Genomic DNA, 24,998 nt, shown 5'->3' on the forward strand with positions numbered 1-24,998 from the left:
CAGTGGAGGGGCAGAGAGAGAGGGGGACACAGAATCCGAAGCAGGCTCCAGGCTCCGAGCTGTCGGCACTGAGCCTGACGTGGGGCTCGAACTCACCGACCGTGCAATCGTGACCTGAGCCCAAGTTGGATGCTTAACCGACTGAGCCCCCCGGGCGCCCCTCACCTGTGGAAGTTTAATCTGCATATTCTGGGAAGTACCTTCCTCTCCCCTGGCATGATGTTGGCCTCCAGCCATCATGGGTTGGGAGGTACCAGCCCTTCCCTGGTGTGATCTGGGGGGCTGGGACCCAGGCTTGCAGTGACAGATGTGTGAGGTAGTGAATCCTTGGCTTCCGCCCAGGATGTATCAGCTCAGCACCGTACTTGAGTAATTAATTGTGTCTAGTGTTTGGTTGTAGCCAGTTTCCAGGGGGCGCCGTGTTGGAGGCTGGCTCCTTGTCTAGGAGTCCAGCCTCTTGGGGATTCCTCTTGGACGTGGTAACCCTCACCTCTTGCTGCTGGTCAAAGTAACAAATGGGAGATGTCATTTGTTACATGAAATGGTGAATCTGATCAGAGCCAAGTGCCGTAAGGTCGTTTACTCTTAAATTGTGACCATCCCTTTGTTTTTGTTTTTTTTTTTTTTAATTTTTTTTTTTCAACGTTTTTTATTTTATTTTTGGGACAGAGAGAGACAGAGCATGAACTGGGGAGGGGCAGAGAGAGAGGGAGACACAGAATCGGAAACAGGCTCCAGGCTCCGAGCCATCAGCCCAGAGCCTGACGCGGGGCTCGAACTCACGACCGCGAGATCGTGACCTGGCTGAAGTCGGACGCTTAACCGACTGCGCCACCCAGGCGCCCCGACCATCCCTTTGTAATAGTTACCGAATAATACAAACCTTCTACATGTAGTTAAAGAGATGGGGCCAAAGGCAGGCAGGTGAGTAAATACAACTGTGCCAAAGTGCTCTTGGCTAGACTTGGCTGTTTCCCATCTCCTGATCCTCACTCTTTTTAGACTCATTCCTTCCGTGAGCGTGATCACTATGAAACATGCTGGGGGTAGTTATTTGTGTTAAAGCGAAGGATGGTTTCGGGCATTGGTTAGAGAGAGGTGCGGTGGGTAACAAGTGGAACGATAAAAAAGAAGGTTTGAGTATAACGCGTGATTGTACCGTGAAAGCCCGACTTCCGCCTCGTCAGGACGCGAAGAACCTTCACGTCAACACGACCAGACTCATGTGCCTAAATGTATTTTGGAAGCGAACTAGGGAGCAGTTCGCTTCTGAACGAGGAGAGTAAAATTTGCTTTTCTTTTTGGTTTAGATTATCCTTTAGTGGCTTCCAGACATTTTAAAGTTGGAGCTTACTGATGTTGTGGCGCCTCCTTCTTCTTAAGTACTGTGTGGTTAAAAAAAAAAAAAAATTAGATGGATCACAAGACACTGTGTATCCGTAATTGCAGAAGTAGCTGAAGGGATATCGTGGGTGATCCCCTGGTGGCACCCTTTCAGGGTTTGGATGGGGAGTGGGCAGGTGGAGAAGGTGCTATATGATGGATCTGGGACCCGGGCTCTGGAACCTGGGCAGTGTTGCTGGCTCGGCCTCGAGACCTCAGCGTGCTCGCGGCCTTGTCACGTAACCTCTTTGATCCTCAGATTCTTCGCATTGTTTATCTCACGGAATTGTTTTGAAAATCAGATGAGCAGATGTGGCCGAACACATTTTACAAGCGGAAATGTCACCTAAATAAAAGGTACAAGAAGATAAAAATGTGTGGTGTCTTTGTCGGGAACAAAGAATACAACCGGCTGTTGGTGGATTTAAGTTTATTTATTTATTTTGAGAGAGACAGAGACAGAGCAAGGGAGGGAGGGGCAGAGAGTGAGGGGGAGAGAGAGAGACTCTCAAGCAGGCTCTGCACGGCCAGTGCAGAGCCCGATGTGGGGCTCGAATTCACGAAACTGTGAGATCGTGACCTGAGCTGAAAGCAAGAGTCAGGCACCTGACCGACTGAGCCACTAGGCGCCCCTGGATGTCAGTGGACTTTGAAGCTTAATTGTCCTCACTCTGGTCTTAGATATATTTGAGGGACACCTGGGTGGCTCAGTCGGTTAAACGCCCGACTCTTGGTTTCGGTTCAGGTCATGATCTCACAGTTTGTGGGTTTGAGCCCCGTGTCAGGCCCGGGTGCTGACAACTTGGGGCTTGCTTGAGATTCTCTCTCTCCCTCTCTCTCTCTCTCTGCCCCTCCCCTGCACACGTGAGCATGCGCGCACTCTCTCTCTCTCTCTCTCTCTCTGTATCTCTCAAAAATAAATAAACTTTTAAAAAAAGATCAAAAAAGATATGTTTGAAATACCCCCAGGTGAGGGTCTAGGAGACGAATGTCTTGCCATTATCGTCGGGATCTTCAGTATTAAAGGAAGTTCCACTTAATAAGGATTTTACTCCATGTCAGGCACTATCTTTCCATTCATTACCTCATTTAATCCTGAAACAACCCTGGGGATTTTTTGGAGGGTAAGAAAACAGGCTCAGAGGGAGGTTTGGTAATTTATTGAGATACATGCCTGGGACCTTCTGTTGCCTCACCTTTGATGCACAGAGTGCGAACTGAGCCCAGAAAGGCAGAGGAATGTGCCCAAAGTCTCACAGCTAGTAGAGAGGCCAGGGCCAGAACGAGGGCTCCCGGGTCCTTCTGTCCGCCCCCTCTGGGCTCAGCAACAGCTCTGGAACTTAATCTATAAAGAGGCAGAAGTTCTCTTTCTCCTGACGTCAGAAGCTGACAAAAATAATAGGTCCCACTTATAAAAACCATTCTGTTCCCGTTGCTTGCGATCTTAATTTCTTTTAAAGGCTTACATTCTTACACTTTTATATAATTACGAAAATTTCCCTTTCAATCATATTCCTGCTTAGTTATACCATACGCTCCCATAATTCCTTCTTGCCATCCCCAGAGGATAGAGAGCTCGTTTCATTATCATGGAGGAAAATGACTTAATTCACACAGAACAGCGAAAGGCAGGGTCACTACATAAGCTGGATACCTTTTCTGCAATAAACAAAAATAGTCATAAATATCAAAGACTTTTGCTAGCACTGCTTTTCTATATACCTTCCGTAAGCTCAGTTTCGGGGTTTGGCTTCGTTGGTATGTAATGAATCACTCAATTCTGCTATAAATTACGTCTTTGTGGGACAGACCTACAGAAAGGAGACACTCATGAAGAAGCCGTATGTGGAAAATGTTTGGGGCAAGATCGAGGGTTAAATAAACATAATATAAAAATCAATAAATATCACTAAAATGAAAACAAGGTGGTTATAATAAAAGAAAAATAGACTTAATGTAAAAACTTAAAAGGAAAAATGAGAAATGGTTTATATCAAGGATTTTATTGATTTTTCAGATCCCCAAGAACTCTGTAATAGCTGTTTTCCCACGTCCCTAAATATTCCCAAAGAAAAGGCAATAAACCTAATCCATTGTGAGAAGCAGTGTGATTTGAATGGAGTGGACAATTTTGCTTAATTCTGTTTCTGCACCCAGTGACGGAGTAAGGCCTTGCACCTCCTTTGAGGGACTGGTTTACACTGAGAGGATTACCTGTCGCTTTCCTTCTTCTTCTTCTTCTTTTTTTTTTTTTAATGTATTTATTTTTGAGAGAGAGAGAGAGGGAGACAGAGCGCAAGCAGGGGAGGAGGAGAGAGAGAGGGAGACACAGAATCCGAAGCAGGCTCCAGGCTCTGAGCTGCCAGCATAGAGCCTGACGTGGGGCTTGAACTCACGAACTACAAGATCATGATCTGAGCTGAAGTCAGACGCCTCACCTCCTGAGCCACCCAGGCACCGCATGTCACTTTCCTTCTTAAAGACGGTCCAAACCGCAGGGCCCGTCTCCTGAGGTTTTCCTGAGGGTTACGGATCTGCGGTTTCCAGTTCAAGTCTGATCAGTGTGCAGCTTTCTGTCCATTTATGGAAATCCATTGTGGTTGCCACTTGAGCATTCCATGATTTTCTGGTTTGGGTGTTATCCAGACTCCTGTGGATTCTCTTTCCCCTTTTCTTCCATCAGGCTGCTCGACTTACCACTCACTGGTAGTTTTTGGAGGATGGGCCTTACAGAGAAAATTCTAGTTTATTTTGCCACACGTGAGAGGCCCTGTCAAAGGTTGGTTGAGCTTCTTTGCTGAAGGAACTTTAAAGCAATGGGTCAAGGGGCGCCTGGGTGGCTCAGTCGGTTAAACGTCCGACTTCGGCTCAGGTCAAGATCTTGCAGTCCGTGAGTTCGAGCCCCGCGTCGGGCTCTGGGCTGATGGCTCAGAGCCTGGAGCCTGCTTCCGATTCTGTGTCTCCCTCTCTCTCTGCCCCTCCCCCGTTCATGCTCTGTCTCTCGCTGTCTCAAAAATAAATAAAACGTTAAAAAAAAAAAAATTAAAAAAAAAAAAAAAAGCAATGGGTCAAGTGAGATTTGGAAATCCCCTGATTTCTTGTTTCCTCTGCTCCCCCGATTATAGCTGGCCGTGTCCATGATCAGCCATGCAAATACGTAGCAGCAAATATACCACGGCCACCTCTGTACACAAAGGAATGGTCACGAATATTCTGTTTTGCGTTTGTTTTCATTACTTTTGGAGAAGCAAAGCCTTGAAGAACTCTAGCAGGGCTGGAGGAAGGGAGGAAGGACAGAAAGAGAAAAACAGAAGGTAGAAAGAAATAAAAGAGTGGTAATATCAGAAGGTCCCCGCCCTCAGAGACCAAACAGAAGCAGGTACCTTTTATGCCTTTCTTCTGAGAGCCCTGCCAGGAGGGGATGGATGTAGGCTGGGTAGGGGGAATGCGCCCGTCGCCTGGACAGGATTCGTGTAGCTGGGAAAAAATTGCCCTTTAAAGCATTCTGTGGAGGCCAGATATTAAGCTCCTGCTGGGATTGGAGGCGGGGGATGGGGGGGGGGGATAGAATGAGGGGAGGGGGGTTTAGGGAGAGGGAGATGACTGAAACCCAGCCCGTGCCCTTGAAACACGGACCCCTAACTAGGAACCGGTTAAGTGACTGGTGTTCACTCCGTTCAGATGCACGTAGGCTCTTTCTGTTTCTCGCGATGAAGCCGTGTCTTCAGCAGCTAGAAGGTTCTCTCACCCTGGCGTGAGGCTGGCTGTAGCTCGCCCCTGGGAAGACAGAAACTGCCTTGCCTTGTTGTCTATGTTTTTCTCATCACTTTCTCACTTCAACTTTGTCTGTTGAAAGATGAGTTCGCAGTACAGCAGAGAAACCCAGGACCCAAACTTGTGCCTCAGGAGTCCTGCTCTAACTGCTAACTCTGAATCTGAATGCAACGACAGGGAATTTAGGAAGGGCTCCATTTTTTTTTTTTTTTTTTTGAGATGTCACATCTGTGTGATTCAACTCCCGTGTCCTTGAATTACATGGAAATGTGTCTTAGAGCTTCATTTGGAAAAACATAAGTTCTTTAAGACCTAGATAGAAACTGTCTTAAAAGAGAAGCTTTTAAAAGAGAGGGAAAAAAGGATTGAAAATGTATATGGGTAATTAGCACTTTGGGGTTGTTTGGCATTATTTTGGACATTGTTTAGCTTAAACTTGGGCTTTGGATTTTGTTTTTTGACATGTTTGTCAGTTTATGGGAATATTAAAAACATTTTTTTTAATGTTTATTTCTGAGAGAGAGAGAGAGAGAGAGCGGGCACGTGCACGAGCTGGGGAGGGACACAGAGAGAGGGAGACACACAACCCGAAGCAGGCTCCAGGCTCTGAGCCGTCAGCACAGAGCCCGACGCGGGGCTGGAACTCACAAACCGCCAGATCATGTCCCGAGCCGAAGTCGAACACTTAACTGACTGAGCCACCCAGGCGCCCCAGTTTTTGTTTTTGTTTTTGTTTTTGTTTTTTAAGGAAACTTTAAAAAATGTTAAATTATTTACCTTGAGTACAGTGCCAAAATACTGTGTGCACGCAGGGTCTCCGTAAATGCTTAAGATATACTCACTGTCATTCTTTGTCATTCTTTTCCCAGAAATCAAAGCCCAAGTTTTACGTGCTTTCCATGTTCCCTTACCCTTCCGGAAAGTTGCACATGGGCCACGTGCGCGTATACACCATCAGCGACACCATTGCACGGTTCCAGAAGATGAGAGGGATGCAGGTAAGGAAAGATGCCTGCTGCAAGGCCGGCCCCCGCCCCACCGAGGACGGCAAGAACGTTGTCAGTGTGTTCAAGGCAAACGAAGAAAACCGATTTTGGTTAAGATTACGACAGCTTCGAAGATAACCACAGAAGCTTAGCGTTTCCTTTTCCGCGTCAGAAGACATGATGAAGCATCTGGGTTAATGGGGCCGGTGGGGCGGGGGGGGGGGGGGGGGGCAGCCACGTGTCTGGTGTTGTGCAGGGATGAGGATGGAGAGGGGGTGGGGGTGGGGCTAAATGTAGCTGCAAATGTTGGTAACACGGGACATCTTCTCAGAAGTTCACTGTCCCGTGAGAGTGAAACACATAATAGATAGTCACTGTGTAGGGGGCTGAATCCCGTAGAACAAATATGGATCAAATGCTGTGGGGAGGAAGTGGGGCCACAAGAGATTTTCCGCTTTCTATTTGGTATTTGCTGTTCCCTTTGATATTCTTTAATGAGCATGGTTATCTTACAAGGGAAAACTTAAAATTTTTGCAAGGAAAAGCTATCTGGGGAGTAGTGCCTCTGGGACAGTTGGGAAAGGCTCCATTAAAGAGGAAACGTCTGGCATGGGTTTTGAAGGACAAGGTTAAATTTACCGGAAGAGGAAGAGAAAGGCCCTTCCTTGGCTGCTGCGAGTCAGTCCCTTTTACCCCATTGCCCGTTACCCCCAAAGCTTACTCTTTACTCTTTAGCAACGTGTCATCTGTAGAACGAGGTGGGGATGATCGCGATACCTTCTTTAACCACTTACAGAGCGGCAGGGTTAAAGAGGGGTCGACAACATGGACCACTGAGCCAGATGGCCAGGATTTGAATGCCAGCTCTTAACGCTTGCCAGCTGTGTGCCCTTTGACTAGCTACTCAACCTCTCTAAGACCTAGTTTTCTCTCATCTGTAAAATGAGAATAAAACGGTACCTGCCCATTGGCCTGTTACAAGGATTCAAAGAGGATAGCTGTGAAGCACTTAGCGCATGCCTGGCACATAGTACGTAACCCATAAATATTGGCGATCGCGAGCGGCTGGCTGGACCCTGTTCACAACATCTCCTGAGAGCCCACTGTGCCCATCTCTGCCCAACTCCGTATTTATCGGTCACCTCAGTAGCTTGAAATCCAGCCACGGCGGGAATATTCATACCCTGGAAATCAGCAAGTGCTCCAAATCTGGGCTTGTTCCTCCAGAGAGGCAGTTGTTAAACATTCACTGGCACTCCCAGTGGCTGCTGCTGTGATTAACCTGCTGGGGCCCATACCTGCCACCTCCCAGTTCTTTGTCACGATTTCAGAGAGGTACGCGCGTCAGTTGTCACAATTGGTTTGAAAATTGATGCTGAACTGACTTTGGCAAGAGGTATTCCTAAAAAGGAAGTCAAGTTACGACGGCTCTTTGTCAATTGAAGAGTTCATAACTTTATAGTGTCAGATGCAGAGATCAGCGTTCCACTTTAATTGTCAAAAGTATTCGTCTTCCTGGTTTCTGTCGGGTGTTATTTTCCCCAGACGTTGCTTTCCATCATCACTGCTGTGTTTATTAGAAAGGGACGGTGCAGAGTGAGCTGGCTGTTTGCCTCAAGTATCATTCTCGCTGAATGATTCTTGCTGTGGTTCTTTAACTAGATTTATCTGATGGATTTTTTTACACGCCAACTTATTTTGAACAATTAGCGAGTGCATGTAAATTGCCGAAGGTGTAAGCTTTTATGGCAAAATTGTACATTTATGATAGGGTACAGGTGGTTGAGGGGGTGTAGGTGGGATTCTGATTCCCTTGGATGGGATGAGATGTTCCAGAGGAAGCCCAAGGCAGAGCTCCAGGCCCAGAGCTCCTCAGACCCAAGGGACAAAACAGAGACCCCTATAGTAACTGGAGGCCAAGTCAGGCTGGATCCAGGAGCTGGACAACCTGCATTTGAACCGCATTCCGCCGCCTTCTTGCTGAGTGACCTTGCACAAGTCATTTCATGGCTCTGAATCCTACTTTCCTCATTTTTAAAGTAGGGATAACAGCAATCCTTGCCTCATGGGGTTGTTGTGTGGGTTAGATGAGATGGTACATGCGTGTGGCATGACAATAATCCCTTCATAAGTGTTAGCTGTGATTATTATTTTATTTTATTAAAAAATTTTTTTTGGGGGGCGTCTGGGTGGCTCGGTCCGTTAAGCATCCGACTTCAGTTCAGGTCATGATCTCACAGTCCGTGAGTTCGAGCCCTGCGTCGGGCTCTGTGCTGACAGCTCAGAGCCTGGAGCCTGTTTCAGATTCTGTGTCTCCCTCTCTCTCTGCCCCTCCCCTGTTCATGCTCTGTCTCTCTCTGTGTCAAAAATAAATAAAAACATTTAAAAAATTTTTTAAAAATTAAAAGAAAATTTTGTTTTTGTTTATTTTTGAGAGTGAGACAGAGTGTGAGTGGGGGAGGGGCAGAGAGAGAGGGAGACACAGAATTGGAAGAAGGCTCCAGGCTGTGAGCTGTCAGCTGAGATGTGAGATCATGACCTGAGCCAAAGTCAGACGCTTAACGGACTGAGCCACCCAGGCGTCCCATGTGGTTATTATTTACATTGATTTGATTTACTCTGGGAGGTCAGTCACTGCCATTTAATAAGTGAACCCTACTCTCTTTGGCCTGGAGCACACTGCACCCAGTTACATCTTCTTACCCATCCTATGATTTGATGGCTGCCTCATACCACTTTTTTATTTTAAACTTAAAGTCTTTTCTTTTTATGTTTATTTTTACTTGTGAGAGAGAGAGAGAGAGAGAGAGAGAAAGTGGGGACAGAGGATCCCAAGCAGGCTCTGCACTGACAGCAGAGAGCCCGACACAGGGCTCGATCTCATGAACTGTGAGATCAAGACCCGACCCAAAGTGGTCACTTAGCCGACAGAACCACCCAGGTCGCCCCTAAAACCACCCTTTGCTATTTGGTTTACAGTGCATCTAGGGCTCGCTTTGTTTCTGACTTTCAGTTGTTCTGTTTGAGATGATGAGCTTTTTGGGGCATCGTCCAGGTTCTGCTGAAATTAACTCCTTGTTAATTTTCATAAGCCATATTTAAGTCAGATCATCCTGTCTAGCACTCCAAACTTGGTGAAAACGTGTCCAGCCGGTTTTTAAGTGATATGGCAAAAGAGAAACAAATCTCGCTGTAACTGTCAACAACATGAAAACCTGTTGAGCTTCCTGTTGTTTTAAAATCCATTCCCAGTGTCAGGACTAGTTCCAGAGATGGAGCAGGGGAGGATTCAGGTCAAGTTCATTGGTCCTCACTCTAGGGAGGGAAGGACTATCTAATCTGGAATCACAACAGGGTCTGACATATGTATTCATTCATTTATTCACTATATAGTCATTGAGTGCCAGCTTTATTCTTTTTTTTTTAATTCTTTTTTTAAATGTTTATTTATTTTTGAGAAAGAGAGAGACACACACAGAGCGTGAGCAGGGGAGGGGCAGAGAGAGAGGGAGACACAGAACCCGAAGCAGGCTCCGGGCTCCGAGCTGTCAGCACAGAGCCCGACGCGGGGCTCGAACCCATGAACCGTGAGATCACGACCTGAGCCGAAGTCAGATGCTTAACTGCCTGAGCCACCCAGCTGCCCTGCCAGCTTTATTCTAAACCCTGGGATTTCTATCGTATTAAATAGACCTATCAGAATCTTAGGTTCAGCATCAGTCAGTGGGCCTAAGGAAAGCCCAGTAAGCTCTGCCTTTTTCTGGAACTTGTTAACATGTTGATTATTTTGCTTTGTTCTTGAGTGGAAGTATGTGAAATAATTCTAAGGTACACGAAGAACAGTGTGGCAAGTAAAAGGCGGAGGGACCCGTGCAGCAGTTCTGCTGTCTACAAAGCCACCAGTGACCTCCACAGAAATGCCTCTGTCCTCAACTTTCTCCACCTCAGCCACATGCAATGCAGTAGAGCATCTCCCCTTCTGGAACACACTCTACTCCCAGCGCAAGACCCCACATTCCAGACTCTCCTCCTGCATTTTGGCCTCCCCCTCCCAGTGCATTCCACAGATTTCCTGCTCCGCTCCGTCTTTTGCATACTCGTTATCAGGTCGAGAAAGTTCCCCTTTACTCCTAGGGTGCTGAGAATTTTTATCGTAACTGGGTGTTGGTTTTTGTGAGATGCCTTTTCTGCGTATATTGAGATGGAATATAGTTTTTCTCTTTTATTCTGTTAATGTGATAGGTCGATTGATTTCTTTTAAATCTTAAACCAACCTTGTGTTCCTTGTGTTCCCGTGTTCGTTTGGTCATAATGTTATTATTTTTTTAATGCATGTATTGCTGTATATAATTGGTTAATCTCCCTATGTTCCTGAGAGTTCTGCTCTGTAATTTTCTTCTTCTTAAAAATTTTTTAATGTTTATTTATTTTTGAGAGAGAGAGAGAGTGAGAGAGTGTGAGCGCCACACAAGCAGGGGAGGGGCAGAGAGAGAAAGGTAGGGGGCACCCAGAATCCGAAGCAGGCTCTAGGCTCTGAGCTATCAGCACAGAGCCCGACGCACGGCTCAAACCCAAGGACCGTGAGATCATGACCTGAACTGAAGTCTGGCTGTCAACCAACTGAACCAGCCAGACGCCTCTGTAATTTTCTTCTCTAATGTCTTCATCTGGTTTTGCTATCGGGGTTATGCTGGCTCGTAAAACAAACTGGATGTTCCCTTCTTCCTGTTTTCTGAAAGCGTTGTGTATTATTGGTATTCTTTCTTTCTTACTTTCTTACTGTTTAATACTGTTTAATAGTTCGACGCGGGGCTTGAACTCATGAACCACGGGATCATGACCTGCGCGGAAGTTGGAAGTTTAACCAACTGAGTCCGCCAGGCACCCAGCCTCACTCCATCTTTCTATATCACTTTCCCAACTGTTGAGGCCAGCAATGAATGCCGTTTTAGCCTGTGCTAATTTGTCATATGGGAAACGGCATCTAATTTTGTTTTTAATTTACATTTTCCAGAGTACTGTCCTAGTGAGGCGGGGATATTTTCATATGTTTGTTGTATTTAATTTTCTTCTTCTCCGAGTGGCTTGCTCACATTATTTGCCAAGTTCCTCTTGGGTTGTTGGTCTTTTTCCTGTTCCTCTGTAGAATGCTTTATACAGTCTGCATTATTGATTCTTTGTTGGTTAAACGCAGTGCAGATGTCTTCTCCCAGTCTGTGGTTTGTCCTTGATTTTGTGAGCCTGGCCAGACCACAAGTTGTAATTTGGGGGTGAGAATGGGTGAGAATGATGATTTGGAAAGTTCAAAATAGCTTTTTCTTTGGTTTCCTCAATAGTAGCAAGTAAGTCGTGCATAAAGGGAAGAAATGAGACAGGAGGTGAGACAGGTGGGTCGGTGTGACCCCCATGCTCTCCCTCATTCATGGAGACGGGCCTAAAAGCCATGGCCATCACCTTTCTCTTGGGGAAACCTGACGCCACAAAGAGCTAACCAGGCACGGACACACCCAGGTTAGACGCGGACTTTGTAAATGGAGAGACAGGTGGTTTGGAGGTGAGGAATCGATCTGGAATGAGGGCTTTAGTCAATGCGGTGATGACACCTGCCCGTCCCACCTCACAGATTTGTGGCAGGGTTCCCGTGAGGTGATCGTGAGAAAAACGGTCACGCAGTTTCCTCGTGTAACCCAATTAATGGTAGCGAGAAGAAGTTAGTCCTGACGTTTGGATGTTTTAGCAGGGGCTTCTTGAAGCCAGAGATCATCAGTTCTTGTCTTTCAAAAATCAGAAAAGACTGCACTGCCAATTGGCTTCTTCTTAAACTCATATAACGTCTGATGACACATTTAAAGCTTAGCACAGACGGTGATTTTGTCGTGTTTTCATATGTTGTATGCACAGAGGATTGGGAAAGAAAACGACCCAGCTCCCACCCCGGCTGGTCTCCTGGCACCCTCTGGGACAGAGGCAGAGTGATGAAGGCATCAGGATGCCCGGTCTCCCCCACAGGCCTGGGCTTGGACTCCTGTGTCTCAGGCCAGAGGCCTCCGGGTGCTGCCCGCATCGGGTTTCCTGCTTGGGCCTCTTTGCTGTTTGCTGTAGAGGAGGAGGAGGAAAATGGAGGCTCTGGGCCTGACAGCTGCCTGATCCTAATGTGATGACCCGCAAATGCGAGGAGGCGAGGGGAGTTGTGAGCAAGGGCACAGTTACACGTGTGTCATTGGTTTTCCGTCTGCCGGCCGGGCCGCGGGTGTTCACGAAGCGCCCCGAGGGGCACCGCGTGGCCTTCCGTTTTCAAATTTTCGAATCTCTGTAGCTTAAAGAAGTAGAGAGCGGATTTCCAGGGCTCATCCTCTCCCGTGTAATTTGAAGGGAAGAATGATCGCTGGTCCAGTATCTTGATTAGAAAGTGGCTGATTCGTCCGCCTTCCCGGGGCAGGTCTGCCCTGGGCCTCAGTACCGGTACCGTCGTTTGGATTTTTTTTTACTCTGGAGCATTCACTTGGTTTTGCTCCACAGGTGAGTAAAAATGGGGGGTTATTAACACCTGCTGAACAACATTAAATGGTATGTGTCTTCATTTCTTGGAAATAAAGTGTTGAATCTAGTCCAGGGAAACTATGACACTCTGAAAATAGCAATTTTTTGAGCAGCGGTAACCATGGTTGCTCTCAGTTAGAAGCTCAGTTGGTTTCAAATATGAAGTTTTGTTTCATGATGAGAAGGCCAGAAAGCTGGTCCTTCCGAGGGGATTGGCCGGCCCTTTTGTAGTAACAACTGTGCTAATTCTCTTGCCGTCCGGAAGGCAGGCGGCCAGCTGCCCCAGCTTCCTTCTGTTCCACCTTAAAAAGTTTCCTTACCTCGGTTGGATCTTACTTCCTGTGTCGGAGGAAGAACCGTTCCTTTGCCTGTTCTTGGTTTTTTTTTTCCTTCTTAAAAAATGTATTTTTAACTTGTACATACAATTCCATATTTCCACCCCCTTGAAAAAGAAGAAATACAGGGACGCCTGGGTGGCTCAGTCGGTTGAGTGTCCGACTTCAGCTCAGGTCGTGATCTCACAGCTCGTGGGTTTGAGTCCCATGTTGGGCTCTGTGCTGGCAGCTTAGAGCCCAGAGCCTGCTTTGGATTCTGTGTCTCCCTCTCTCTCTCTGTCCCTCCCCCACTCACACTCTGTCTCTATCTCTGTGTCTCTCTCTCTCAAAAATAAATAAACATTAAAAAGAGAAGAAATCTAGCATAGATGAGGTTGTGGGCCCCTTTGACCACCCGCTCCTGACCAGGCCCTTCTGGGCCGTGATCTCTGGCATGTTCTACGCTAAGTCCCTTGAGAGCCTTATGTTGTCGCATGTAACTGTGCCCTCCCCTGTATGCCTTTCTGCCAGTCCGCTTGCCATCCATCCGGCCTGTCAACCCTGAGACGCCCACGGCTCCGTTCAGAGGGAGGCAGAAGGCCCTGTCACGGTGAGCCATGGGCATGTCGCCCTGTCCACACCAGAGGCTGGCCTAGCCCCGGCTCCCAGGCCCTGCCTTCTGGCCAGCTCTGGTGTGAGTTGCCAGGTCTCTGACCCCTGTGTTTTCTCCTCTTCAGTAGCTGTCCCTGACTCCCCTTTGATACCCCAAGTCATGGTAGGTTTGTGGCCTTGCTGGAGTTCCTGGGCGGCCCGTGGCCAGTTCGCTGTCAGCTCCAGCCCCCGCTTTGCTTTTCGTAGCAGGATGACCCCTGCAGGCCACGTTCCCCAAGCCCTGGTGTCAGCTGGCCTCCAGCTGGTTGGGGACGAAAAGAAACTGGCAAGACTGGCACGCAGGAGGAAAGGAGAAGCCGGAGAATTTCTAGTGTCTTCTTCACCAATCTGGTTCCATCTGGGCAGACCCACCTGTTTCGGTTTCTATACCTGATCTCAGCCTTTCGGCTGTCACCTCCCCTTTCCACCTTTGTTCCCTTGGTCTGGAGGTGGTGATGGTGTCCTGCCCTTCCAAGTTTTGGGGATGTTGTGCTGTGTCTCTTGGCATCAATTAAAAGTGAGAAGAGTTTAGAGTGTTTGTTAGAAGAACGGCAGGATATGATGTTTTTTTTCACACACTGGAAGTTTATTTTCTAGATTTCCAAGTTAGAGCTGCTAGGGCTTTGTCTCTATTCTTTTTTTTGCAGAAAGCACTCCGTCCAGGGGCACCTGGGAGGCTCAGTCGGTTAAGCATCCGACTTCGGCTCAGGTCATGATCTCTCGGCTTGTGGGTTTGAGCCCCGTGTCGGGTTCTGTGCTGACAGCTCAGAGCCTGGAGCCTGCTTCGGATTCTGTGTCTCTCTGTGTCTCTCTCTGACCCTCCCCGGCTCACACTCTGTCTCAAAAATAAATAAACATTAGAAATAAAATCAAGAAAAAAGAAAAGAAAAGAAAGCACTCCTATCCAAGAAGAATTAACTCCCAGGGAACTGAGAGAGCCCAGGTGACCCTAACATATAAATCCAGATGTTGGCTTTGTTTTTTAGGCCAAATTGCCTAGTTGGCATGTGTGAGCTGTAGGTATAGTTACTTATTGGAACTGTGGGAGGATTAAACCAAGTTATGGGGCGCCTGGGTTGCTCAGTCAGTGAAGCATCCGGCTCTTGATTTTGGCTTGGGTCATGATCTCACGGTTTGAGTTGGAGCCCTGCATTTGGCTCTGTGCTGACAGCTCTCATTGGAATTCTCTCTCTCCCTTTCTCTCTCTGCCCCTTCTGCTCGCACTCTATCTCAAAAATAAATAAACATTTACAAAAATTTTTTAAAAAACAAATAAACCAAGTTACGGTGATAGAAAGGAATAGGAATTTCAGAACCAAAAAGGAGAGTTTAGAGTTCTCCCGGTGAACGTTGTAGATAGTCTCGGCCATAGGAAACCACAGGCGAGAAAGCGGGCATCCCGTACCTGGAATGGAGGTATTTGATGTGGTGGCCAAGAGACCAAGAGGTGAACGAGGCTGGCATAGAAATCACCTGACACATGTCTTTTACATAGATGGGCTGTAACAATTTGACCAGCACATAGAATCTGCTGCCTGGAAGGAGGGGACAGGCTCTGTTATTTCATGATCTTGTTCGAGGTCTCCCTTCGGTTCCCTCTTGACGGTAGTGAATCCTCTCTAGCACAAAAGTGAGCTCTGCACTTGGCCCCTGGGTCTCTGGAAACCCGGGTACCGGAGCGATGGGACCCTTTCCTCTTCCATAGAGAGTTGGCTCACGGAACCTTTATTCCAGTGATTGGCCCATGGCGGAAACAACTGTTCTGACTTCAAGATGCGGAAAGGCCCTCCCGCGGGCTGTATTCTAGGGCAGGCGTTTGCTTTTTGTCAGGCTTTGGTAAGAATGAAATATTAAGAAGCTTTAAGATTTTCTAACTTTATTTTCATAGACAGCTTGGGTAACATGTGGGCTAAGACTCTTTTCATGCTAATTTCATCTGAAAACAAAAATAGAAAAATATTACGTAAATCCAGACTGGTTTTTGTGACCGTCTCTGTATTGACTTTATTTAAAAATACGGACAGCATCTAACAGAATGTTAATAGGCAGGAGCATTGAACCAGTGCCATTTTGGCAGTTCCAACAAAGAAACCAAGTGGTAATTAAGTTTTCCCCTTTCTCGTGGAACAGTTACACAACAGTTCCATTTTTCTGCCAGTGAAGCAGCCTCGGGAGAATTGAAGCACAGCTGGAAGGTGCACTCCTGTCGTCTGTGGAAGCATTGCAGAACTTTCTAGTAATCCAGCATAAAGCCCCAAAATGGGACTTCTTCCTTCCTTTCCTCCCTCCCTCCCTCCTTCCTTCCTTTCTTCTTTCCTTCCTTCCTTCCTCCCTCCCTCCCTCCCTCCCTCCTTCCTTCCTCCCTTCCTCCCTCCCTCCCTTCCTCCCTTCCTCCCTTCCTTCCTTTTCCTCCCTTCCTTCCTTCCTTTTCCTCCCTTCCTTCCTTCCTTCCTTCCTCCCTTCCTTCCTTCCTTCCTTTCTTCCTTCCTTCCCCTCTCTCCCTCCCTCTCTCTGTCTCTCTCTTCTTTCTTTTTAAAGAGAGGAAAGGCTGTGATGCTTAACAGTTGTTACAAGGGAATGTTTTTCATCTATGGATTAAGCAATGCTAAAGAGAAAGCTATATCCTCGCGAGTGTTTGTTTTACTTAGGATTCTTGGCCACCATGGACTGCAACCCAGGTCAGACCAGCTTAGCCAAAAACGGGGGGTGGGAGGGGGTGGGTGTGTTTTTACAGATCCTGATGTGTCTCACAGAATCAAAGGGAAATGTTGCAGGAAGAGGCCCATGGGGATGGGGACCAGGTCCTTGAAGGCTGCCTGTGTCCCCAGTCTCAGTGTGCACGCCAGCTGTGCTTTTTCAGACATCTCCTCCAGGCGGAAGGTGGGCTCACGAGGAGCCCTGGGCTCGTATCCTTGTTCCTCCTGGCCAAGGAGAAAGGAGCCAAGAGTGTGCTGTTGCCCTCCCCGTCTTTGTTGCCCCCACGCCCTACAGACCACAGACAAGCCCAGAGAAGGGTTCAGACACGGGTAACCGGAGGGACGGATTTTGCGACTGGCAGCCCCCAGCAGGACTGTGTGAAGTTAGAGGAGGAGCAGTTTCCAGAAGGGGAGGCCGCTGTTGGGGAGGATGAGGCATTTTGGGTCTGCCACATTTAGCAAGAGGAAGGGAGACCTCGGGTCTGGAAGATCAACGAGATTGGGTTGTGTCTGGCCGGCTTCCTAAAACTTCAAAGAACAGATACTCCTGGGGGAATGTCAGGATGTTTTCAAAAGCCATACACATGTGCTTACACGCACACACACACACATACGTATTTTGTACATGATATGTTAAACGAAAAAAAACGCAGTTCATAAAATAGCGTATATCAGGTTCTATTTCCGAAAAACATAACCCATCTGGCTCCCATATACGTGTACACATATTTGTATATCTATGCTTGAGTGAGAACGACGTGGAAGGATTCAGAGGCTGGTGGTGTTCTCAGGTAAGTCAAAGAGTTGAGAATGGGGGTCGGGGCCACAGGGAGAGGGTCAGCTTTGCTTTTGATGTATCACGTGTTGTATCGTTGCATTTGTTAAAAAAAAAATTTTTTTTTTTTTTTTGCATTTATTTATTTTTGAGACACGGAGAGAGCACAAGTGGGGAGGGGCGGAGAGAGAAGGAGACAGAATCCAAAGCAGGCTCCAGGCTCCGAGCTGTCAGCACAGAGCCTGACGCAGGGCTCGAACTCACAAACCGTGAGATCATGACCCGAGCCAAAGTAGGACGCTTAACCGACTGAGCCCCCTGGGCGCCCCGATTGTTTCATTTGTCAAAACAAGCTCGTATTACGGTTGTACCTTGGGAAACATCCCGTCAAGGAGGAAGAAAGGACCCGGTTCAGACTGAGCTCAGGAGGGGTGTGGACGGAGGCACCGAAGGTGGCGGTGGGGTCGCCTGGGAGTCACGTCACCTCAGGCCAGAAATCCAGGGCTTCCCAGCGGGATGCCGCAAGACCAGCCTCTCCCAGAGCGATAGCAAGCTGAGGTGCCCGCAGGGCTACGTGTTCCCCGAGCCTGAATCTCTTCCAGAAAGCACAAGCGAGTGGGTCAGACTCACCACCACCCCCAGGGTGGCCAGGTCCACGAGGCGATGTGACCCTTCCAGGCGCAGCCAGAGGCAGGGCCCGGGTGGCTGCCTCCTCGTGGGCTACCCGGCGACTCCCCCGGCTTCGGCCCACGTGGCAGGAACGATTGGGCTACTTTCAAGCGAAGCACCTGATACGAGCCATTGATTTTGCAGGAATGACTTTTCCTTTTATGGAAAAGCAGGCCAAATAGATGACTGGCCCTCTGAACCTCACGTTCTGTTCGGTTCGGTTAAGAACTTCTAGTGCCCGACACCAGCATGCTGCAGACGGTTGTCACAAGCAGCCCACGCTCAGGAAGGCACAGGGCTGAGGACGTGGGTGAGGTCAGGGCGTCTCCCCGCCTGCTATCATAGCCATCCAGATAAATGTGGCCAAAGAGACCGGCTGAGGTCTTGACGGGGGAGCCAGTGGTGGGCAGTGTTGTGGGTGCTGAAGACCAGGTGGCAGGTGGCCGATGGCCAGCGCTGCCACGTATGGGGTGCCCGTACTGGGCGCCGTGCTGGGTGTGCCGCTAACACGGCACGGCACGTCCACGATGCGAGGTGGCCGCTCTCAGTCACGAGTGGAGTAAGTAATGTGCCTCGGGTCCCACTGCCAGTGAACGGCAGGCTTGGGTTTGGGGCTGGCCCCCGCCGGCCACACAGCCTCCTGAAGAGCGAGCCTCTCCAGGCATTTCCCACTCACTAGCCAGAGGGGTTTGAGCGGCTCTGATTTGGGTTAGGTGCATGGTCTTTGTCTTTAGATGGAATGATTCCAGCAGACTCCTAAAATCCATTTAAAAAGTAATGTGCCCAGCAGAATGGGGACTGTAAGACAAGTGGCTCTACTCCCTGGAAGGGGCATGCCTGTTTTCTTCCTGCTTCCTGTTAAGTGGGGCTGGGGGGAGAACAGATCTGGCGGCTGGGAGGGGAGACGAGTCCAGTTGGACACTTCAAGTCATGGGTGCCTAAGGACCCGAGGCAGAGATGGTCATGGGCGATACTCATGTGCACTTCAGAGAGTTCTCGTGCCAGACAGAAAGATGGAAGAAAGCTCCAGGTGCATGGTGGGAAAGAAGTAAGAGCTAAAACAAACAAACAAACAAAAAACCCATACGTAAATAATATGATCCTGATCTCTAAAAATTGGATATAAATTTGCCAAATTTAACTGGTTATGTATGGCTGTATGGTAGAGTTACAAGTGAGTTTTGTTTTCTCCTGAATATTTTTCTCTGTGTACCTGGTTATTTATGGTGAAAATGCATTACTCCAAATATCAGAGGGATACTTTTTTTTTTTTAAATTTTTTTTAGCGTTTATTTATTTTTGAGACAGAGAGACAAAGCATGAACGGGGGAGGGTCAGAGAGAGGGAGACACAGAATCTGAAACAGGCTCCAGGCTCCGAGCTGTCAGCACAGAGCCCGACGCGGGGCTCGAACTCACGGACCGCGAGATCGTGACCTGAGCCGAAGTCGGCCGCTTCACCGACTGAGCCACCCAGGCGCCCCAGGGATACTTTTTTTTAATAAAAGAAAACCAGACCTATTTCTCTCGTGGAAAATGTCCTGTTTTGATGCTCACGCGTGATGAGGTAGTGGCAGTAAATGCCTCCGAGTATTGGTCACTGTCCCGAGGAAATGCGTGTGAACAAAAGCTCAGGTCGTGTGTATGACCACAAGCGAGACTGTCCCTTGGTACCACAGTACGTGTGTCAAGCCATGGTTCCTGTTCACAGCACGTAAGTCAGGTTGACGGAACTTGGTGTGGAAGCTGCGAGCTGAGCTACGTAACGGGTTGTCCATTTGCCGAAATGGATGCTTTACTGGCCCATCCTGGCCTAAGGTAGTCAATCACTCCTGGTGTGATCTAGGGAGGCTGCTCACTCTCGCTGGGCCACAGTTACTTAAACTGTCAAATTAAAGGGGGGCGGCGGTGGAGGACCTATCTCAGAAACCTTTTTGAGCTCTGAGATTTTAGGCCTCCCTGTTCTTCAGAGAATGGGAACATCTCACAGGAAGTGATTCAAAGTGGCTGCTGCAGCCTTGCGAGGTGGCTAGTGCGACTGAGGAACTGAATTTTTCATTTTAATTAATTTAAGTTTAAATTTATACAACGGCACGTGGCTAGTGGCTACCATATCGGACAGCACGGCTCCTTAAGTGGAAGATACTAATACGAGGTGAGCATTTTAAAGGCCTGTACATTTTTACATGTACATACTTTTGAAATCACAAGAAACTCTAATTTCAGGAAAGCAGCTTGGTTTCATTAGAGACAATACAGACCAGAAGAAGAAGGAAGGAAAGCGTAGTCACGAAAAATAGTCCACTCAGAGAAAATTGCTGTTGGCACCACAGTATATAACCTTCTAAATTCTCTCCTCTGCATACGTCATAGTAGCCAACTGGCTTTCAAAAGCATCGTTTGGAATCATCCAGAAAGGGATATGTTAGTAGGAGAGAACGCCTATTTATTGCCCAGAAGACAATGCTGATAGAGGTTTTATTTATTTATTTATTTATTTTTATTTATTTATTTTTTGATAGAGGTTTTAGCAATCTGCCATGACCGATGTTTCTCTTCTGGGTGCTAGGTCATCAACCCCATGGGATGGGATGCGTTTGGACTGCCTGCCGAAAATGCAGCAATCGAGCGGAATCTACATCCAGAAAGTTGGACGCAAAGGTATGTGTTTATAGGCGTATTCAAACACACACAGAAACCTTAAACATGTGTACTAATCTGGGTATGAGAAACAGAGAGCCAAGCAAACAAAGCATTGCAGTCTGCCAGGCGATAAACAGCGTCGTGTATATTGGCGTTTGGCTTTTAGCCTGCTGTATTCTTTGCTAGGAAATGACAAAGAAGGTTTTGGGTATTCATTGATGTGTTCCGTCTGATGCTTTGTTGTTTGCAAAGTTATTCTTCCCCTGAGGATTTGCATTTGGGAGGCAAAAGAAGGAGAGGGTTGCGTTTGTTCAATGTCTACAATGCTTCTCATCTTCTTGACCATAGTGTGAGCTGTATCTGAGTCCCGCACTGTTATTTTCTCTGAAAATTCTGTTAATTTTTGCCTTTGCCGTGCTAGAGCAAGAGGAACTTAGGCATTCAATGTAGAAATATATGGCCAATATATTTTGGGTATGGCTTTCTCCAAGGGGGGGGACACACTCCCAATCCCACCTGTGCCTCAGGCTTCCACATATATGCGTACCAGCAGTGCCCATCCCTCGTACCAGAACCCAGTGGAATGTTCTGGGCTCACTCCATCAGCCTCTTTCACAAAGATCGGCGGCCCTTCCATACCCCATGCCTCTAGAGATGTAGAAGGGCAGTTCCAGGGCCTGTGTCCACTGTCTTTCACCTCCCTTCACTTTATCTTGCCCAATGCTACATTGTAAGAGCGTCCACTATACCTTTTTTTTCCTCTTTTTTCTCCTAACCCCCAGTTCCCACTTTTTCCGTTACGGTTAATTGCAGATTAAATGGGAATGATGAAAGAAGGAAGAAAAGGTAATCAAATAAAGTAGATCAAATATGGCACCAAATTGACGTAAACTAGACCAATGATCGTTAAGTTATGATCCATGGGCCACATTTGGCCCTGCCTGATTTTATAAATAAAGCTTTATCGGAACACAGCCATACCCATTTGCTTACATATTGCCCGTGGCTGCTTTCATGATACAGGGGCAGAGTTGAGTAGTTGTGACAGACCATATGGCTCACAAAGCTGAAAACATTTCCCATCCGTCCCTTTACAGAAGAAGTTTACTAACCCCTCCACTAGAAAATAGCAGTTAAGAAGGTGGGGGTGCCTGGGTGGCTCAGTTGGTTAAGCATCCGACTCTTGATATTGGCTCAGGTCATGATCTCTCAGTTCGTGGGATTAAGCCCCACGTTGGGCTGTGTGCTGACAGCACAGAGCCTGCTTGGGATCCTCTCTCCCTCTCTCTCTGCCCCTCCCCCATGCATATTCTCTCCCTCTCTCTCTCTCTCTCTCCCCCTCTCCCTCTCCTTCTCTCTCTCAATAAATAAACTTGAAACAAAGAAAAGAAGATGGGCCCTGAATCAGGCCACCTCAGTGCAAATCCTATCTTTCCTTCTTGTTAGCTAATCATCTTGAGGAAATTGCTTAGTGTCTTTGTGCCTCAGTTTATCTCTCTGTAAAAGAGCAATAGCCATAGCCCCTACCTCATCGGAACGGGTGAAGATTAAGCGCTCTCTTAGTCAGTCGGCTGCTTTAACAAAAATACCATGGTCTGGGTGGCTTATACACAGCAGACGTTTATTTCTTGTAGTTGTGGAGGCTGGGAAGTCCAAGACCAAGGTGCCCGCAGATTTGGTGTCTGGTGAGGACCCCCCTCCTGGTTCATAGATGGCTATCTTCTCTCTGTGTCCCCACATGACAGAAGGGGCAAAGAAGCTTTCTGGGGTCCCTTTCGTAAGGCACTGAGCCCATTCAGGGGGGCTCTGCCCACAAGACCCAATCACCGGCCAAAGGCCTCATCTCTAAATACCATCACCTTGGAGGTTAGGTTTCAACCTATGAACTTCTGGGGGACACCAATGTTGTCCATAGCAAGCACTTTCCTGCAAAATGTCTAGAACAAAATAAAATAAGCTATTGCTGGCTAAGCAGAGATCACCTAGAGAAAAGAAAGACACATTACCTTATTTCCTATTATATGCAAGTTGATTAGTTCACTTCTTTCCTTCTATCCCAATTATTGGACAGTTTTTGATTTTAGCTTTCGACTGATAAGCACTAAACCAGGTTTCTTTTGGATTCCCACAATTTGTACATTAGGGGGTTTTCTCTTCAGTCGATTTAAAACTAATTTAAAGATTTTTTCTAATGTTTATTTATTTGGGGGGGGATGCAAAGAGAGAGGGGGACAGAGGATCCAAAGCGAGCTCTGTGCTGAGAGCAGAGAGGCTGACGCGGGGCTCGAACTCACAGACCGTGAAATCGTGACCTGAGTCGAAGTCGGATGCTTGACCGACTGAGCCACCCAGGTTCCCCCTGGAAACCTTTCGAATAACCTAGACTTCTGCTGCTTCCTTTCACATTCCCAAAGTGCAGTTTGTTTGTGGCTTTCCCCCTTCTGAAAACCTAACCCTCTTCCCTTTGTTTCATAGTAATATTAAACACATGAGGAAGCAGCTTGATCGGCTGGGCCTGTGCTTCAGCTGGGATAGGGTAAGTCCACCCTTTCTCCTGGAAGGTTTTTGTTTTAACGGAGGTCGCGGTTGCACAGGGGACGATGCACACTTACTTCATGTTCCTCCTCTTTGGGTTGGGAGAGGGCAAGGGAGGGAGGGAAGATTAGCACCCCACAAATAAAAAATAGTATTCCCAGAGGATAATCTGCCTGCAAACAAGTAATTTTCTGTGGGATTAAACTAAGAGAGTTAACTTCTTATTTAAGGCCACAGCCAGCTGGAATTTATGTGTGTCAAAAGCTTTACTCAAGGATTTCTCCTCTTCTCTGCAATAATTGAAAAAGACTATTGGAATCTATGTAAACATGATGAACTATCAACCCAGTCGGGTTTTTTGAGGTGATTAGGTGTTAAGTTGATTAACCATTTATTTACCTTTGTTCCAAGTTTGAAATTGAGTCTCATAATAAGCCATAACAATCTGTCACAAACAGCATTTTGGTGTAAAATACTTTCAAACTTATATTAAACCGATGGAGAATTCTAGATGTGGGAGGAGTTCATGAAGACCACCTGGATGTTAGGAACACCAGCTCTTAGTTAGAAACACCCAGGTCACTGGGAACTGAGGCCTTCAACTCTTTGGCCAAACGCCACCCCTTAGACACTGATGGTCTATTAGGTAAGAGAGATTCCTGCCTGCCCCTTCACTAGGGACCCTTCCAATGTCACCGTCCCTCTTAGCATCTATTTGCTCCACAAAATGACTGAGGTTTGCATTGCTGGGCCTGTCAAGTTCAAGTTCACACCCTCCTCTGCATGAGAAGTGCCTGGAACAAACCTGAATGCGATCTTTTCCTTCTCCTTCAACAATTTCTTAAATAATTGAGATTCAGTGAGTACAGTGAAAAAAAGCAAAAGTCGAACACATTTGAACAGTCCTTTTTAAATTTTTTATTTATTTTTTTATTTTTGGTAGCTTTAGATAAGGTGATGAGCCGAATCAAGTTCTAATGAGTCCTGCCCAGAGCTCTCCAGAGATGAGATTCTAGATTCCTTGAGGGCAGAGGTGTTAATCCTCTAGTCCTGCACAGGGACGTCAGCCATAAATGGTTCAGGATAGTAGTGGATTGTTTTCCTGATTATCGTAGAAGATTGGAAAATACAGGACTATGCCAAGATGGTCCTGCAGGCGCGGAACAAGCACCGGGAGGCGGCCCCCAAGCCGCCCCAGCCGCCCCGCGCTTCTCAGTCGCCGCTGAGGGGGGCGCCGGGCCCCGGCGCCGGGGAGCCCGGGCCCGAGCGCGCGCCTCGGTCCCCCGGGCGCAAGGGCGCCGCGGGCAGGAAGGGGCCCCGCGCCGAGCCCGCCGCGCCTCCCGCCGGAGGCGGGCTCGGGGGGCGCCTGGCGGCCGGGCTGCGTGGGGCGCTGGGCCTGCGGCGCGCGGGGCGCGGCCGGACCTGGACCACGCTCCTGCTAGGTGAGCAGCCCCAAAGCGCGGGCGCCGCCGGGACGCGGAACTTTGAGGCGCGGGCCCCTCTCCCCCTCCCCTGTATTCCCCTCCCACTTCCGCGCCGCGGAGCCCCGCCGCCCTCTCCCCGTCAGTTTGCAGCCTTCTCCGACTTTTCCTGGGACGTCCTCACCTCCTCCTCCCCTCCCCCTCCTCCTTGCTCAGCCTTCCTCGCTCCCTTCCAGTCCGCACTCTGTCTCTGTTTAAAAAAAAAAAAAAAAAAAAAAAAAAAAATGGCCCCGAGATCAACAGCTGCCCGGCCTGGCTGCGAACTGACAGGTCTGCGCTAACGAGACTTGGGCGCTGCTGATTGGCGCGGACCGGCCGCCTTCCCGTTATCTCGGCCCCTGCCCGGAGGATGGTTTGCTTTGGGTTGGAAGCGATTCCGTGCTGCTCAAAGTAGAAGCTCATTCCCTATCCTAGAAAGTTGCTAAACTTATAATTGAATTTTAGCCTGCTTTTTTTCTTCTTGGCCGCAGACACCGCCGGTGGCACTTTGTGATTCCCCGCAGCACGTCACTTTCCAGGTTGTGTTGTGTTTTGGGCACTGGAGCCTTAATC

The 24,998-nt window shown here is 48.0% G+C and overlaps 1 protein-coding gene across 17 annotated transcripts in view; it reads left to right on the plus strand.

Annotated features, from left to right (window-relative positions):
* The window catches only part of LARS2 (leucyl-tRNA synthetase 2, mitochondrial), a 186,776-nt gene that overhangs the window by 26,344 nt on the left and 135,434 nt on the right, over positions 1-24,998 (plus strand). For all 17 annotated transcript variants that reach the window (XR_013554259.2, XR_014136739.1, XR_014136740.1 and 14 more), the window contains 3 exons: positions 6,027-6,155; positions 20,357-20,448; positions 22,906-22,966. Coding sequence is in view for 13 of the 17 variants with exons in the window: in XM_081792774.1 (XP_081648900.1) it covers positions 6,027-6,155; positions 20,357-20,448; positions 22,906-22,966 (282 nt within the window). In the remaining 4 variants the exon portion in view is untranslated. The remainder of the gene's footprint in view (positions 1-6,026; positions 6,156-20,356; positions 20,449-22,905; positions 22,967-24,998) is intronic.

This window comes from Panthera onca, chromosome A2 (assembly GCF_046562875.1).
Source record: "Panthera onca isolate mPanOnc1 chromosome A2, mPanOnc1 haplotype 2, whole genome shotgun sequence".
Lineage (NCBI taxonomy): Eukaryota > Metazoa > Chordata > Mammalia > Carnivora > Felidae > Panthera > Panthera onca.